General features: G+C 44.7%; 1 protein-coding gene across 1 annotated transcript in view; it reads left to right on the plus strand.

The window, feature by feature from the left end:
* The window catches only part of RND2 (Rho family GTPase 2), a 91,366-nt gene that overhangs the window by 55,080 nt on the left and 17,667 nt on the right, over nucleotides 1-18,619 (plus strand). Inside the window, exon 3 of the mRNA XM_069953090.1 lies at nucleotides 8,251-8,360. Within this exon, the coding sequence (XP_069809191.1) occupies nucleotides 8,251-8,360 (110 nt within the window). The remainder of the gene's footprint in view (nucleotides 1-8,250; nucleotides 8,361-18,619) is intronic.

The following is an 18,619-nucleotide window of genomic DNA, read 5'->3' on the forward strand; positions in this document are numbered from 1 at the left end:
TACATTGCGCTGTACTGTCATGACCAATAAAAAATAAAAAAAAAACACAGCAAATATATACTTAAAGGGGGATTCTACTCAAACATAACTTTTCTTATGTTGCTGGCAATGGTGAGACTAGCAATTCCTTCCATACTTGTTATTATCTATTCAGTCTCCTTTCCCCCCTAGTTCTGAGCTGCTGCTTTCTGCTGAAGATACAAAAATCTGTGTATGAGCTTTTCTCTCTGTCTTCCCTCCCTTCTGAGACAGCCCTGGCAGGCTTTATCTGCCACTTTGTAGCTTCTTTGTAATGCTGGGAGGGTTAATCTGAGATTGAGTTGCTGATTAACTCACTGTGATTAACCCTCCTAGCATTACAAAGAAGCTACAATGTTGCAGATAAAGCCAGACAGGGACTTGTTTACATCAGCCATCTCATAAGGGAGGGGGGAGAAAGGGGAGACAGAGAGAAAGGCTTACACACAGATTTTTGTGTCTTCAGCACAAAGCAGCAGCTCAGAACTGGCGGAAGGAGACTTAAAACAAGTATGGAAGGAATTGTTAGTCTCACCATGAGCAGCAACATATTAAGTTATATTTGAGTGGAATACGCCCTTATGCTATGTTCACATTTGGTAAGAGTCACGAAACGAAAAGTCTCAGAAAAGATCATCCCGGCCGGCACTGCAGTACCGGCCAGATGATCTTTAGCGCCGCTGAGTTCTGAGGTGGGCCCATCCGTGCACATCCGCATCAGAACTCCCCACTGCACACAATAGAGCTGGAGCTGAACTGACAGGGTTTTCTGCAGCTGCTATTCAATGAATAGCAGCCGCAGAAAACTGACATGTCAGTTTCTCACGGCGCCGCTAGGGATCCCGGCCGGAGTGTATACCATGTGTATACACTCCGGACGGGATTCTCTCAGCCTGCAGCACTATGTAAGCACCGTAAAAATCACGGCCGTTGTAACAACGGCCGCGATTTCTGCGAAACTTACATAGAGTGAACATAGCCTTAAGCGCAAGCAGTAGGTATGCTGACCATTTTTATTTTACCTATCCAGCGGCCCATTTAGTGCCCCATTGTGCAGTGGGCGGAGCCTTTTCTTTTGAGTAAGGTCCCTATTCCACCGGACGATTATCGTTCAGATTATCGTTAAATCGTTCGAATCTAAACGATAATCGTTCGGTTGAAATGCAGTTAACGATTAACGATCGAACGAGAAATCGTTGATCGCTTTATAAGACCTGGACCTATTTGTGTCGTTGCTCGTTTGCAAAACGTTCGTAAATAGTTCGCATTGAATAAGACATCGTTCGGTCGTTCGCAATAGATACGAACGCAATAGCGAAGAAAAAACGATCGCAATTACGATCGTAAGTAACGATTATCGTTCCATGGAAATGAGTGAACGTTTTCAGGTCTTTTGCAATAGCGGTCGTTTGAGATCGTTAACGATTATGCAAACGATAATTGTCTGGTGGAATAGGGCCCTTAGTTGTCTCATCTGCTGCAGTGCGCGGCTTCCGGCCAATCAGCATTCATCGTCACTGGGCCAAATGACATCACTTCCTGCACGTGGTCTTTTTTTTTTTTTTTGCTGTTTCTAAAGACCAAATGACCTAAGTGATGGAACCTGGTCTGCAGTTTCCCAGTAAGTGAGACCCCTAGTGGCTGGATGTATAGCAATGTATTTCATATAGAAAAGTGACCAAAAAAAAAAAAAAAAAGTATTGCAAAGTATATCCTCTCCCCCTCTGATTTATTGGTAACAACAGTGCCCATTTAACTCGGTATCAGGTGTTGACAGGTCAGCAGCCCTTGCATTGTCCTCTGTGGTCACGGTAATGGTGATAATATTGGTCGATCTCCACAGAAGCCCATATAATTAGCAGGATTTCTTAGCTTTTCACACTATGCATTTTCCCCCTACTTAGTTGAATCCTTGAATATTTGTCAAAAACCTATTTAGTTTTCACTTGACTCATTGAGTCCTTGACCTTCACCTCCATTTTCTTCCTTACTAAACATGCTCATCCGTTGACTGTGAAAACCACTTTGCCACTTAGTGTCATGCAGCAGCTGTCACCTGCTGCGCGCTGTGCCCGTCCCTGCCCGCATGCGGGGTCATACATAATTTAGCACCTTGTCTCTCCTCTCCGGGCTAGCAATCATTGTGCTTATGGATATAGGAACGAGGCAGATGTGACTTTCCACACCATTAACCCTGTAACGTACCTTGTAAAACACTTGTTCTTATCATCTCAAAAATGGCCGCCATGCTTCAGGTGACAGCGGTTATTACTTTTATGGCCCTATATTTATTAGTATATATCACGGGCACCGTCAGAGGTAATGAGGGACCTTGCTCGTACCAGTTTACAGTCTAATAATCTCACCATATAAATTTATACCGATGACCGACGGATGGACAGCGCCGAACAGATGAAGTAAACAGTGCGAAAGAAAGTGATTAAAACTTTCACAGACGGTTCAAGACATGTTGTACAGTTCAGGTATTTGCGGTTATCTGGGCTGTAGATTTAGTATTGTGCGCTCCAGGCCCTATATACACTTTAAAGTGCCACTGTTGTTTTTTTTTTTTTTTTTTTTTTTTTTGAGAAATCAATAGTCCAGGCGATTTTAAGAAATTTTGTAATAAGGTTTATTAGGCTAATATGCCATGATCTGCATTCAAAAAGACTTTACCCAGGTCCCCCCACCTCCTCTCTCTCATCCACTGCTCATTACCAGGAAATCTTGACTCTTTTTGACATCAGTCGAACCCTGTGTAACCTATGGAGAGGGAAGGGGGAGGAGGGAGATTAGTCGCCAGCAGAGAGCAGAAAACAAAGGATTACACAGCGGGACCTGTGTGAAAGCCGCTATTCAGAGGCCAGATAGGTTAGTGCTGACTTAAGAGGAGATAGCCTGGTGATGTAGCTGTAAATTAACTCTTTGTTGTCCTGTTTTGGTGCCTCATCTCCCTCCACCCCTCTCCTCTCCATAGGAGAACCATGAAGACGGGGGAGAGCTTAAAACTGCTTTTATTTATAATAAAAATGCATTTATCAGCTACCAAACCCAATTGAAAAGTTTCTTAAAATTGCCTGTACTATTGATTTCCCCCCCCAAATTTTTAAACAGTGACACTTTAAAGCAGGGATGGGGGACCTTTGGCCCTCTAGCTGTTACAAAACTACAACTCAAATCAAATCAGAGTGGGTCATCTTGATGGGACCCTCTTTAAAGGAGAAGTCCAGTGAAAACTTTTATTAAAGTATTGTATTGCCCCCCCAAAAGTTATACAAATCACCAATAGACACTTATTATGCTTATGCTTAAAATGCTAATAAAGTGCTTTTTTCCATGCACTTACTACTGCATTAAGGCTTCACTTTCTGGATAAAATGGTGATGTCACTTCCAGGATGAAATGGTGATGTCACGACCCGACTCCCAGAGCTGTGCGGGCTGTGGCTGCTGGAGAGGATGATGGCAGGGGGATGCTCAGTGTCCCTCCAGTGCCCTGTGTCCCTCAGTGTCCCCCTGCCATCATCCTCTCCAGCAGCCACAGCCCGCACAGCTCTGGGAGTCGGGTCGTGACATCACCATGTTATCCAGGAAGTGACATCACCATGTTATCCAGGAAGTGACATCACCATGTTATCCAGGAAGTGACATCACCATGTTATCCAGGAAGTGACATCACCGTGTTATCCAGGAAGTGACATCACCATGTTATCCAGGAAGTGACATCACCAGGTTATCCAGGAAGTGACATCACCATGTTATCCAGGAAGTGAAGCCTTCATGCAGCAGTAAGTGCAGGGAAAAAAGCACTTTATAAGCATTTCCCGTAATAAGTGTATATTGGGGATTTGTATTAAGTTTTGGGGGGCAATACAATACTTTAATTAAAATTTTCCCTCGACTTCTCCTTTAAGATAATTTCTCCATAAGAACAGTCTTTGGGTTGACTCTCTCAGAGAACCTGTTTCAGCCATATCATAACTGGAAAGGTTGGTTGACCACTAGATTTGCTTAGTAGTCTAAAGGCCCTATTCCACGAATGATTATCGGCTGTTACGGCTGATAATCGTCCCGTGGAATAGAAGGCAACGATCAGCCGAAATCGTTCAAGTCGGCCGATCGTTGCAGTTGCTTGTTTTTCAACATGTTGAAAAAATAGCGACTCATATAGCAGCGATCTGCTGCCGTCGCTCGGGGGAATGGGAGCGGTGGCAGCAGTCCGCCACTATCTAGCGATCACCAGGGCAGCCCCCCCGCAGCCCCTCACGCACTCACCTGCTCGCTGCTGCCACATGGAATAGTGGTGGCAGCGAGCGGAGAACGAGGAGCTGATAGCGCTCGTTTGCTCCTCATAGTCGCCCCGTGGAATAGGCGCTTTAGGCTACTGTTCCACCAAGCGTTTTTTATTTGACGATAAACGATCTCAAACAACCGCTATGGCAAACGACCCAAAATCGTTCGCCCAATTACACGGAGTGATGATCGTCACTTATGATCGTTCTTGCGGTCGTTTTGTTGACGCTACTGCGAATGTTTCTTATTACACCGAACGATTTGCGAACAATCAAACAATAAAAATAGGTCAGAATTCTAACAAATGGCCAACTATTTCTCATTGGTCGTTTAATAGTTTTCTGCTATTACACAAAACGATTATCGTTTAAATCTGAATGATCTAACGATTTTTCAAACGATAATCGTCCCATGTAATACTGCCCTAAGATGGCAATCCTTGTTGAAGCCAGAAGGCTCGAATCAATTCTTGAACCAAAGCCAATAGTTCAAAAGGAATTGGAAACAAAACCGAAGGTCCTTCTGGATCAGGCTCCAAAAACGTCAACAAAAATTGCACTTTAAGGATGTTTGAAGCCCGAGAAGCAATACCCGAGGCCTTGACAGAGGAGGACAACTCAAGGACTTGATGGCTCTTTAATGACATTTTCGTAGAAAAGAGCAGGTGTCGCTCATCCTAGCTAAAGTTCAGTGCTGGGTTGATGGATTGGTGGTGTCATCCAGGCTACATTTACTTGGAGATTAGATTTGACGTGTGTTACGTCCCATGTGTTTGGTTGTCATGTGTGTGAGAAGTATGTAACCTCGCTGCAGGCTGCTATCCGGTCTGACCTGATTGCTCGGCTCGGGTTGACAAGGTAAATGAGTACGCAAGGCGAGGTCTGTGTGTGTATACGGCACAGGTATGCTTTGATGCGCCGAGAATTATTTCTCCTTTTCCGGAGGTTCGTGCTCGCAGCCAAATTCCAAGTACGAAAAGTGTCAACTCAGTGTTTTCCGTCAAGTGTCACAAGGATTTGGGCAAGATGTGGGTGAACAGGAAGAAGAACGACATGACTTGCAAAAAGGAATCACTCCTTCAACTACACAGTCATGCGATGGTTACCATAGATGCAGATTTTTACCTTTCATGGTTCATCCGCTTTGATGGTTGTTGAGGGTAATTGTTATATGTAGAGCACTGATTCTTCTCCATCTGGTTTGCCCTTTTTCTCGATCATCTATCGGATAAAAGCTGGTCGAAGTGGGAGAAAGACTTCCATCTGTGACTAGTTAAAAGGTCATTCGGCCACTCATCTGTATCTCCGGAGAAAATTATCCATTTAGAGGTAGCGATTAGATTTTGCATGACAAGAAAGAATAGCGCAGGAAAAGGTATAGAAATGGCAGAGCCATGATTTCGAAGGAGACAAGGCCTGACAGTGGGCAGTGATGTTACACCTTCTATAGGAGAGGTCATGCCATTGTTGTGGAAGCGCGGACAGGGTTGAATGACATCTTGCAGAGTGGGAACTTGGCGCCATTCAGTGAGGCTGTCTTGCCCTATGCATGCCGGTGCTTTGGTACTATACATTCAGATACTCGAGCACTAAGCATGTGTTTGTCTCCTGCCTGGCCGTGCAGTCATATGGCACTTATACCCATAGATGCTGTGTAGTCCGTGGGCTGTCATGGCTGCTGGGAGCCGTGTACAGCTTGCAGTGGTTTATGCTATTGTAACACTAACTCTTTATGGGTGGTATCACACATAAATTGTCACTAAAACATTGTCGTGTGTTTTTACAACCTGTGTGTAAATCACAAGTTACAGCTCCGCTCGCCTTATATTTGTTTCCTTTATATTTCCTTTTTTTTTTCTTCCTATATTACAAACTGCTCTGACACCGAGAGAATGAAGCATTTACACATCCACCATCTAATGTGAAGCAAGAGAGTCCTCATAATGTACAATATAGGAAATGACGTGACTTCCTGCCAGCAAGCTACAGGCCATTACTGACACCAGTCTATAGTCTCTATTATTTACTGCTGAACTCTTTGACTGTATTGATCAGCATTGATGTTTGTCCAGATCTTTATGTTATCAATAGACGTCGACCGAGTTATAGACATGGCCACCAAGATCTATTCAAGGTGGAGGGGGTTGGGGGTTCCTAAAGAACATTTGAGGATTAGTATAAGTCATTGAATTGTCAGGATTGTCTGTGATAATAGTAAGGGCCTTATTACATGGAACGATAATTAGCCAAATCGGCCCTATCCGGCTGATTATGGCTCCGTGTAATAAACACAACCATCAGCCGATGAAAACGCTCATTGATATAGGTTCGGACCTATAATTGTCTGGCGCTGACCACGCATCGCTATGTGTAATAGCAATGCGGGGCCGGCGGCTGACAATATCCAAACTGTATACATTACCTATCTATGCTGCAGGGCTCCTCTTGCGCTCTGCTTCTCCCCGGGTGCCACATGCTCCAGCTTCAGAGCGGCCCTTCTCAGCTGACAGGCCGCTCAACCAATCACTGGCTGCGGTGGTCCCGGCCAGTGATTGGCTGAGCGGCCTGTCAGCCGAGACAGGCCGCTCTGAAGCTGGAGTGCGCGGGACCCGGGGAGAAGCAGAGCGTAAGAGGAGCCCTGCAGCCTGGATAGGTAATGTATGCAGTTTAAGCAAGGGCTGCAGGGACATCTGTAACAATGTCCATGCAGCCCTTGTTAAACAATTATCGGGCCGTGTAATAGGCCCAGTAAACGAGCACTGATCTAGCAGATCTGCGCTCGTTTACAGTTGGGCCCCCATCGGCCCTTGTGATAGGACCCTAAGGACCCTATTACACGGGACGATTATTGTTAAAGTGACTCTGTACCCACAATCTGACCCCCCCAAACCACTTGTACCTTCAGATAGCGGCTTTTAATCCAAGATCTGTCCTGGGGTCCGTTCGGCAGGGGATGCAGTTATTGTCATAAAAACAACTTTTAATCCGGCAGCACTGTGTCTAACGGCCGGGGCTTACATTTGTATATGCATTAGGCTGGCACACCCTCTCTGTCCTTCCTCCCCACCCTCCTCATCATTAGGAATACTCCAGGCAGATTGCTTCCTATTCCCCACCTGTGTGTATAATGAACATGGGCTGGATCGTTAATACACCTGTGCAAAGCTCAAACTGCAGTAAATGTTCCTGGATCATTCCTAATAATGACGGATTTGTACGCAGTGTGAACATAGCCTCAAGTTGCGCTCATCTATAGTCATTGTTATTCATTTTGATGGGGGTGAGCCACAATACCAGATATACCCTATGAACAGGGGCGTTTTTTTTTTTTTCTTGAAAAGAAGAAGCTGGCTTCTTTTCTAGTCTCAGAAAACCTTGTTTAAAAGGAGACTGTCAGTTTTAGATCATGTTCAGTGTTCAAGCATCAAAAAGAGGCTGTGCTGAGCTGCAGCATGCACGCCTCCTCTCTCCCCCACCACTTCCTTCCTTGAGGATCAGGGCTGTGCATTAGGAGCACTTCCCATGCTATATAACCCAATGTGCCCAATAATAATAGAGTGTCCTTATGGCAACTGTGTAGGCAGGGCACCTAAGAAAATAGCTGAAATGTTGCAAAGTATAATTTATGTGCTTGAAGTTTTCTTCATTGAACCCTGTGTCAGGACAGGAAGGGGCTGTGAAGCTAGGCCCAAAGGGTTCGGTAAAACCCAATTATGTTTAGCACGCCATAAAGGACCGTGGGCATGATGTGCTGGACAGCTTATAATAATGCTTTTATTTCTACCCACCACTACAAGACCTTAATGCTTTTTCTTCCTGGAAGTTTTATTGCTGTATTGTAATGTGTAAGCGATAGAAAGACGTTCTCTAATCTCCGTTAGCTCTGGGATAAGACTGAGAGATGCTGAATGGAATCGGCTAATGTGTTTCTCCATTTGCAGGCTCAGCGTATTATGACAATGTCCGTCCTCTGGCGTACCCCGAATCCGATGCTGTGCTCATCTGTTTCGATATCAGCCGTCCAGAAACCTTAGACAGTGTATTAAAGAAGGTAAGTAGGGTTCTCTCCTATTGTACATCCATGTGAAAATTTCATCCGCTATGAACGACAACTCTCATCGTGCCCTGATGGCAGAAGGGGGTGGGGGAGGATGGGTGATGTTGATTTGGAACAGCCGGAGAGTTGAGTGTCGAGCGGATCCGGCAAAATTTTGAAAATTCAATAAAACTATATATTTGGGTTCGGCAGCGTTGTCCAAAGCCGTTGTCTGCGCTTGATTCCACGTGGCTGCAGTCTCTGTCAGCCCTTGTGTTCCCCATCTTCTCCATTCCTGCTATAATGTGCCTGCACTTACACTCAGCTATACGCTCTGCTGCTATAATGTGCCTGCACTTACACTCAGCTATACACACTGCTGCTATAATGTGCCTGCACTTACACTCAGCCTGCACTCACACTCAGCTTTTATAAACACTGCTGCTATAATATGCCTGCACTTACACTCAGCTTTTATACACACTGCTGCTATAATGTGCCTGCACTTACACTCAGCCTGCACTCACACTCAGCTTTTATAAACACTGCTGCTATAATATGCCTGCACTTACACTCAGCTTTTATACACGCTGCTGCTATAATGTGCCTGCACTCACACTCAGCTATACACACTGCTGCTATAACGTGCCTGCACTTACACTCAGCTTTTATACACACTGCTGCTATAATGTGCCTGCACTCACACTCAGCTTTTATACACACTGCTGCTATAATGTGCCTGCACTTACACTCAGCTATACACACTGCTGCTATAATGTGCCTGCACTCACACTCAGCTATGGCTGTATCCATGTTTTCCTGGCAGCCCCAGAGCGGCATTTATCTTCTGCAGCCACAGGGAATCAATCGCCAAGCTTTCAGGTTTAGATGACGTTGGCGAACCCGAACATTTTGACAGATACGCTCTACTCTACTGGAGAGCTACAGGTTGTGAAACACTGTTCTAGATTTATCTGAAACTTAAAGGCTCCAGTTCCCGGTCCCCCAGCTGCTGCCTGGTCTGTGCGGGGACCAGGGTCGTGACGTGTCAGACCACTCAGCAGGGTCCCACCTCGGCTGCTTACTGGCTGAGCGGGGTTGACACATCACAACCTAAGTCCCTGCTCAGACCTAGAAGCGGCCAGGGAATGGAACCCTGAGCACAAGACAGCCGAGCCCATGCTTCTCCTTTAAAGGGATGGTACAGGGTTAGAGAAACATGGCTGCCTTTTTCTACACTAATTGGTTGTTCAGCTGCTGTATGTCCTGCAGGAAGTGGTGTATTATTCCCAGTCTGACACAGTGCTCTCTGCTGCCACCTCTGTCCATGTCAGGAACTGTTCAGAGGAGCAGCAAATCCCCATAGAAAACTTCTCCTGCTCTGGACAGTTCCTGACACGGACAGAGGTGGCAGCAGAGAGCACTGTGTCAGACTGGAAAGAATACACCACTTCCTGCAGGACACACAGCAGCTGATAAGTACAGGAAGACTTAAAATTTCTAAGTAGATGTAATTTACAAATCTATATACAAATCTATCTATATGGTACCAGTTGATATGAAAAAAAAATTGTTGCCCTTTAATTTTTTTTGTTTTTCGTGGCGGAAAATTGGCTAAGGAGCATTGACAAACTGTGACCAGCGCTGAGCATATTTTTCATATTGAATGAAATAACTCTATTTTTTGGGGGAGAATTTCCTGTAATTCTATCATCGGGGATTAAGGGCTTTCATGAAAAGAACGGAGATGAGTGTCTGAAAAAAAAAACAAGCGCATCAATAACCAGGAATACTATTACCGCATGAAAGTACCATAGCACATAAGTTGATGTGATGAGACAACATATGACTGTGGAGTATGGGGATCATTTTATTCTTTGTCTATTGGATGGCAGTGTGTTGTCATTATCGCTCATTTGTAGTACTTTAAAATCCTGTTGCCATGGAAAACCGATGACCACTTTTCTTTATAGGGATTTTTTATGCTATTTTCCTCCATTTGTATGTATTTCCATCCAGTGGAGAGGTCTAAATTGTCTACGCTTGCAGAGATTCCTCAATTGGCTGAATCATTATCATTTATGACAGAAATGTAGTGAGAAGATGACTACGTAGATTGAGCGGTGAAAATGCGTAGTCCGCGCCTGACCGCACCACCGCTTTACCAGTGGTGCTATAGGTTGCTAGGTCTGCACGCTTAAAGGGACAGTCGCGTAGGAACTAGAGATGAGCGCAGCTCGAGTGTAATTGTTTTGCATTTGATTACCAGTGGCTGAAGAATTTGGATGCAGCCCTAGGGAGCCCAGGAATACATAGATACTGCCTATGGCCTATGGCTGCATCCATGTTTTACCGGGCACCCTAGGGCAGCATCCCACTTCTTTAGCCACTGGTAATCAAACGCCAAACAATTACACCCCAGCTGCACTCATATCTAGTACCAACTTTTATTGTGCGTTTAGACAGAGAGATTTATCTGACAGATTTTTAACCCCTTAACGACAAAGGGCGTATATTTACGCCCTGTTGTCGGTAAGGACGTTCAGAACGGGGCCCCGCGGCGACCCCGCTCTGAACCGCCACGATCCCGGGTGCAGCATGTAGCCCGGGACCGCGGCTATTAGTGGGCATGGTGCGATCGCTGTGCCCGCTAATCAGGTAATCAGATGCAACTGTCAAAGTTGTCCCGGAGGAGCGATCTCAGTGTCTGGTGCCAGCCGGGGTCTCCGCCAAAATGGCACTGATCCCGGCTCTACACTCGGCAGCAGCCGAAAGCAAACGAGTGCCGATCTCATTGATCTATGCTGCATATCTATGCAGCATAGATCTCAATGAGAGATCATTGCACTTATACTAGAAGTCCTCCAGGGGGAATAACCCTAACCCCAGGGGGAATAACCCTAACCCCCTAACCCCCTTCTAGTATAAGTGTAAAAGTAAAAACAAATCTTTCGTATGTCGTTGAGCGTTGATATAGATCTGAACCTAAAATTATTGGTAATCGTTTGCTAATCGTTCGCTGTAATTCCACATTCGTTCACTCAAGTTCCGTGTTTTTTCACTAATCGTTCCATGTAACTGCACATTGTTCATCGTTTTTCTGGAATCAGAAGGAATAAACAATCATAGTAACGATCCTAACTAACTACCATCGTTCTGTGTAATATGGTGAACGATTTCAGGTTAACGATACACAATCTTGTTTGTGATCGTTTATCGTTAGTCGTTAATTGTTAAAAATCGCTCAGTGTAATAGGACCCTAAGTAGTAGAGGCTCCAACGAGGGAGCCATGCCAGAGCTGGGGTTTTATAGGGGCAGGCTGCATATTGCAGCCAGTTGGGGCGCACTGGCCCTTTAAATCTGAATGAACTGGTGCACCCTAGGAGGTGGAGACGTGCGCACCAGCCAGGAGAGGACAGAACAGGATTGGGAGGAGATGGAGAGCGGAGATACGAGAAGCATCGACCCCCGGCGTCCACTGCAGCAGGGGCACAGGTGCAGCGAGGGTGGCGGCCGCAGACATGACAACCAGGCTGTAAGGAGGTTGGGAGTGCGCAATACTGCCCTAAAGTGGCACATTTGGGGTATTCCCAGGCAGTCCTTCTATAAACACTTATGTCTGATTGAAAGGGGTGCAACCAGTGGGTCCTGCCTGGATGTTTAATTCTAATGGTCCCTTTACACGGAACGATTGTCGTTCAAATTTGCACGATAACGATCGCATTTGAGCGATAATCGTTCCGTGTAAAAACAGCGAACAATCAAGCGACGAGCGAGAAATCGTTCATTTTGATCTTTTAACATGTTCTTAAATCGTCGTTAATCGTTCGCAAAAAATTCGATCGTTCCGTGTAAACAGTCGTTCAACGATTTCACCTATGTGTGAGATAGGCTTAAGCGATCGCAAAACGATTTTTCCGTACGATGTATCGTTCCGTCTAAACGCTGATCGGTATAAAACACACAGTTCATTCAAAAGCGTTAATCGTGTGACCGGGCGAATTATCACTCCGTCTAAAAGGACCATTATGGTGCGTTTACACAGAGAGATTTATCTGACAGATTTTGGAAGCCAAAGCCAGGAATGGATTTGAAAAGAGGAGAAATCTCAGTCTTTCCTTTATGACCTGCTCCCTGTTTATAGTCTGTTCCTGGCTTTGGCTTCCAAAATCTGTCCGATAAATCTCTCTGTGTAAACGCACCATTAGAGATGAGCGCAGCTGGAGCATGCTATAGTCCGTTCATTCGGCATTTGATTACCGGTGGATGAAGAAGTTGGATGCAGCCCTGGGGAGTCCTGGAAAACACGTATACAGCCAAAGGCCATAGGCTTTTCCTGGACTCCCTAGGGCTGCATCCAACTTCCACAGTCACCAGTTATCAAATGCCGAATGATCAGACTCTGATCAGCACCACTTTACATGCCTTAATTTTAAGTGCAATAGGCATGATAACAGAATTGCCCTTTTAGCACAAACTAAGCGTTGCAGCTTTGGGATTTGGAGGTGTAATGCTATAAGGTATCAAGGATTATAGGAACAATTAAACACAATCCCCTTTCAGTGTTCTTGTAATACACAATTTCACACATTTCCCAGGCAAAGCTAAAGCTCTCTTGAAGTTGCTGGGTCCACCTGCCCATCTGCAGGGAATGTGAGAAGGGAATCCATTTAGTCGGGCAGTTTGCTCAGTCACACACTTGGGCAGCTGTCCCAGAATAGGCGTTTCATAGTCTAGACTGGCTTTTGTTAGGAGCGCTGTAGTATGTGATGTGCTGGGCACAGATCAGGACGCATAGAGAGCCCCTTGGATAGGTTAATGTGTGGGGGTCTCCCATACAGTCTTTGGATACATTCATTCTGTAAGGAGAACCTTTATAACTAACACCCCTTCTTAAGGCGTTTATATCTCATTGATGTCATTTAGATATATTGTTGCTCTACTAGACTTGATTTCTGCAAAGAAAATGAAACGATAGTGACACTTTAATATATATACTGTTAAAGGGGTAGGTCACAAAAAAGAAAATTTTTAAATCAACTGGTGTCAGAAAGTGCCAGAGATTTGTAATTTACTTTTACTAAAAAATCTCAAGTCAGCTGCTGTATGTCCTGCAGGAAGTGGTATATTCTTTCCAGTCTGACACAGTGCTCTCTGCTGCCACCTCTGTCCATGTCAGGAACTGTCCAGAGCAGCAGCAAATCCCCATAGAAAACCTCTCCTGCTCTATACATGGACATGGACAGAGGTGGCAGCAGAGAGCACTTCCTTCAGGACATACAGCAGCTGATAAGTACTGGAAGACTTGAGATTTTTAGGTAGAAGTAATTTACAAATCTATATACAAATCTATCTATATGGTACCAGTTGATATGAAAAAAAATTGTTGCCCTTTAATTGTTTTTGTTTTTCGTGGCTTTCTGGTCATCAGTAGAGATGAGTGCAACTCCACCATGCAAATGGGCAGCCATACGTTACAGACCAGGGGTATCAAACTTACAGCTCTCCATCTGTTGCAAAATTACAATTTTCATCATGCATCAAACTTTGGCTGTCCAGGCATGATGGGAGTTGTAGTTTTGGGACAGTTAGAGGGCCCTGAGTTTGACACCTTTGCTCTAGACAGAGATATCAACCTGTCCCATTTCTCTAACATTTGGTTCTCTTGAACTTTTCTGTCACTTATTTTGGATATTTGACAATTTACGGAGCTCAGTCCTATTTGGTAATTGACAGCAAAGCTCTCGGGAAGTCAAGTATGTCTTGCAGGAAGTAGGTCAAGCGGACGTCTCTTTACAGGGAAAAATTTGTGTTTAGTTTGTAGCCTAAAAACTTATTTTTTTATGCTCCGAGTCCTACGGTAAGTGCTGTGCATTGTAGTAGGTCAACCCCCAAAAGACAATGGGGCAGATTTCCTTGTGCCCACCTTAGGTAGTTACTCTTACTGCTCCAGTATATGTCTGGAACAGACTAATTTCCCACCTACCTGACTTATATCCATAAAAATTAAAGAGGTACTCTAGAAAAACAAAAAATCAACTGGTGTTTGAAGATTTGTAAATTCTATTGGAAAACCTCAATCCTTCTAGTACTTTTCAGCTGCTTGATGTCATGCAGGAAGTGGTGTATTCTTTCCAGTCTGACACAGTGCTCTCTGCTGCCACCTCTGTCCATGTCAGGAACTGTCCAGAGCAGGAGAGTTTTTCTATGGGGATTTGCTACTTCTCTGGACAGTTCCTGCCATGGACAGAGGTGGCAGCAGAGAGCACTGTGTCAGACTGGAAAGAATACACCACTTCCTGCAGCTGATAAGTACTGGAAGTTTGTATAATTTTCTGACACCGGTTGATTTGAAAACAATTTGTCTCTACAGTACACCTTTAAGAGAGTAAGTAATCAGCAGTACCGTTGCTTACAGATGCGTCTTTCTAGATGTTTGTTAGAAGAAGGCTCCTTGAGCGATATAAATATTCATGAGTATTAATGAGTGTGTTAATATCTTATGTATCGGGCAGGAGCACGCTCGCCGTGACATCATGCGACTGTCGGAGGTCTGCCAGCTTTTACTGAATTGCTGTAAATAATTACTGTGTATTAGTGTCACCAGAGTTTTGGCTCAGAGGGTGCTGCTCCAGCAGTGCGCATCACTACACGTAGTATTTTACGCCTCATCACCCACCGGGACAGTATCCTGTCATACCCACCTTCCACTTTTTACTATAGAAACATGACTGAAATAAAACTAGCTAATGCTCTGTCCTTTACTAAAGTATACACTATATAGGGGGAGATTTATCAGACATGGTGTAAAGTGAAACTGGCTCAGTTGCCCCTAGCAACCAATCAGATTCCACCTTTCATTTTCCAAAGAGTCTGTGAGGAATGAAAGGTGGAATCTGATTGGTTGCTAGGGGCAACTGAGACAGTTTCACTTTACACCATGTTTGACAAATCTCCCCCTTAGGGTGCGTTCACACCTACCGGATCCGCATCGGATTTTCATGCTGCGAGTTTGCAGCAAATCTGCTGCGGATCCTGTACTGTGAAGCTCAATGGGTACCATACACGCAGCGGATCCGCTGCCTGCATGGGACCCGGCCCCTTTACCCCTGCGCCGCCACCCGCAGCTTACAACCCCAGCCCCCTTAAACCCCTGCACCACCGGCACGCCCGATCGCCGCTAAACAACTCCCCATCCCCCCCAAACCCCCCCCCCCCCCCGCACGCCCGATCGCCGCCCCGGCCCACGCACGCCCGATTGTGGCTGAAGAAGTTGAATGCAGGCCTAGGCCTGTGGCTGTATCCATGTTTTCCAGGCAGCCTTAGGGTCGTATTAGATGAAACAATTTTTAGTTTTCTTCAATTTATGAGAAATAGAGATGAGCGAACCAGGCCCAAACCCAAACCTAAACCTTGGTTCTCTGTTCTCTAATGATAAACGATTTTTTTGTGAACGACATGAAATCATTCACCATAATACGTTATTACGATCATTTGTATACTCTATTCTCCTTCCCATCCCAATAAACGGATGATGTGTACGTACACCGAATGATTTGCGAACGACTAACAATGATTTTATGGTCAGCTCAAAAAGATTATCGTTTACATGTGGAAAGATTATCGTTTAAATTTGATTATAAAGATTTATCGTACAATAATCTTTCCATGTAGTAGGGTCCTTAAGGCCAACTACTGCCGGCACTACTAATCAAATGTCACACGCTTGGGTTCAGATAGATCCGAGGATGCTCAAATTGCGTTTATATCTAGCATCATCATGATATTCTCCTTTGGTGGTAGTGGGGCAGAAAAGTCTTGTATGTGTGCCTCATCCATTCCTTGTGTTTTCATGGATTTCATGGGAAAATGGGCCTCACATATGTTTCCCCCATATATTCTAGGAGAATAGGGAGTTTACTGGTGTTTCTATGGGTTCCATGAGTTCTCCAGTTTTCTCCCACACATCAAAGACAAACTGATGAGAGATGAGCGAATCTTAAAGGGGTTATCCAGCGCTACAAAAACATGGCCACTTTCCCCCTACTGTTGTCTCCAGTTTGGGTGGGGTTTTGAAAGTCAGTTCTATTGAAGTAAATGGAGCTTAATTGCAAACTTCACCTGAACTGGAGACAACAGTAGGGGGAAAAGTGGCCATGTTTTTGTAGCGCTGGATAACCCCTTTAAGCACGTCAGGTCTGTCCGAACCCGTGGCTTAAGGAGTTGGATGTTGCCCTTGGGAGTTCTGGAAAACATGGATATAAACTATGGCCTATGGCTGTATCCATGTTTTCCAGGAAGCCTGAAACTTCTGCAGCCACCGTTAATAATTGCCGCACACTCGGTTTTTGGATTATGACACCACTCGCATCAAGATGGCGGCCACATGCCTTAGAGGATCCCTTTGTGCATAGATGGCATGTGCTTTCTCTGACAGGTTTATTCTTTGTAAGGTTTTACAACGTGCGAGATTGAGCCGTATGAGCAAATATTTCTCATCTCTCATCCCGGTGCAGATCATGCTGTCATGGTGGGAGAAGGCGTTTCTCCGAGTATCATTGTGTCTGAGGTGTGAGGATGCACGTACAGCTTCAGTCTGGAAAGGTGCAAATGAATGCTGCTCCCCCTCCCCTATTTACTGAGCACCCCCCTGGGCCTCCATAGAGGCTGAGAGAAAGCTTGTTAGCAGAGACCTGTGATGGAAGGGTGACAAATCCGCGGTCACATGGTACAGACTCGACTCTTTTTTCCTAGACAGCTGACATCCAGGAGTACGACAACCTGCGTAGCCTCCATTATTAATTCATATTCATTATTAATGGCGTAGCAATCTGTAAATTATTATTTGTCTTCTGGTAGAATATCGTCACCTTTTAGGAGTGTTAATAGATACATTTGCATTCATTTCCAACAAAACACCATTTATAATTGGGCATTGTAAGAAAGTGTTATTTCATTGGAGACATGTATCTATTAGCTGGTGGAGAGAGCAGTCACAAAGAAGGTCTCCGGAGGACTCGGCCTGTTCAAACAAGGACAACTTTACTCCAGGAGGACCGTGTCATTCTTAATTTCCCCTACAAATAAATTGAACACTTGACTTTTATTTTTGAAGATGACACCTTATCGACTGGGGCCCCTTCATCACTTGGAGACCTCTCATCACTTGGGGACACCCTGTGTGCAGGTTATTTGTGGAAAACCTGTCTAACAGTGCAAAGTGCATCGTGGTCAGATTTCGAGATTTTCCTATCTACTTGGCCTATATTATGGTTGTCAGTGGACATTAGAAAATATTTTAGTATATTATCAGCATATTTTGAAATGTCCTTAAGACATGTCAAAACTTTTTGATTGGCGGGGCTCCGGGTGTTTAGACTTCCACAAGCAGGGAGAAGTGTGCGGCTAAATGCTTCTCTCCCTGTATTGCAGCATGAGATGGGATCATAGACTTACTATGGAGGTTTGTCTTTTACTATGAGGACATAGTAGGTAAAGAGTGCTTTCCCCTCCTCGTTTTAGTTATCAGTGTTGGTCTGAGGATACAAACTCCAGCAGATCAAAACGTTTTTAAATGTCGCTAGGACATATGGCCAATGGTTGACTAGACTGAGAAAGTCACAACCCCTGTCTTGAGCTAAATGTATTCTGAAAACAGTTGTCAACTCTTTCATCCTTATGCAGGAATCTAAAAAAGAATAATAGATCTCACCCCACTTTATTCACAGCTTAGACTGCTGAGTACTGATCTATGATGTCCTCCATGCTGCTGCTGCTTTTTAGGAAGTGTATGGAGATCAGGATGAAGAGCAGCAAGATTCTCTCCTGTGTGTATCTAAATGAGCTGAGTGTTGGAAAAAACATACAAACATATAAATGCTGCCTTTGGTTGAATTTGGACCCAGAACCTCAGCTCTTAATCATGCTTTACGGATTAACCCCTGGAATGTTAATATCTCCCATGGTTTTAGTGTCCCAGCGGGAATCGATCTGTGATTGATTGTAGTTGTTTTCGGACTCTTGGTTGGGTTGAGTCTTCTCGGCACTATTTGCTATAGTGCCGGAACATTGTTTAATACTCTTGTCTTTTCTTGGTGTTTTTTGTATGTTTTTTTTTATATGTGAGTAGTTGTCCATTTATGCATCAAGTTTTTGCTCCACCCACACTCTGTGATTGTCGTCTTATCCTGCTTCACTATTAAGCTCTTGGAGCACCCCGTAAAGGCAGCCTAGAGACCCACCCATATGATAACAACATTCTGCCCTCATAGTA

Source organism: Dendropsophus ebraccatus, chromosome 14 (assembly GCF_027789765.1).
Source record: "Dendropsophus ebraccatus isolate aDenEbr1 chromosome 14, aDenEbr1.pat, whole genome shotgun sequence".
In the NCBI taxonomy this organism is placed as follows: domain Eukaryota; kingdom Metazoa; phylum Chordata; class Amphibia; order Anura; family Hylidae; genus Dendropsophus; species Dendropsophus ebraccatus.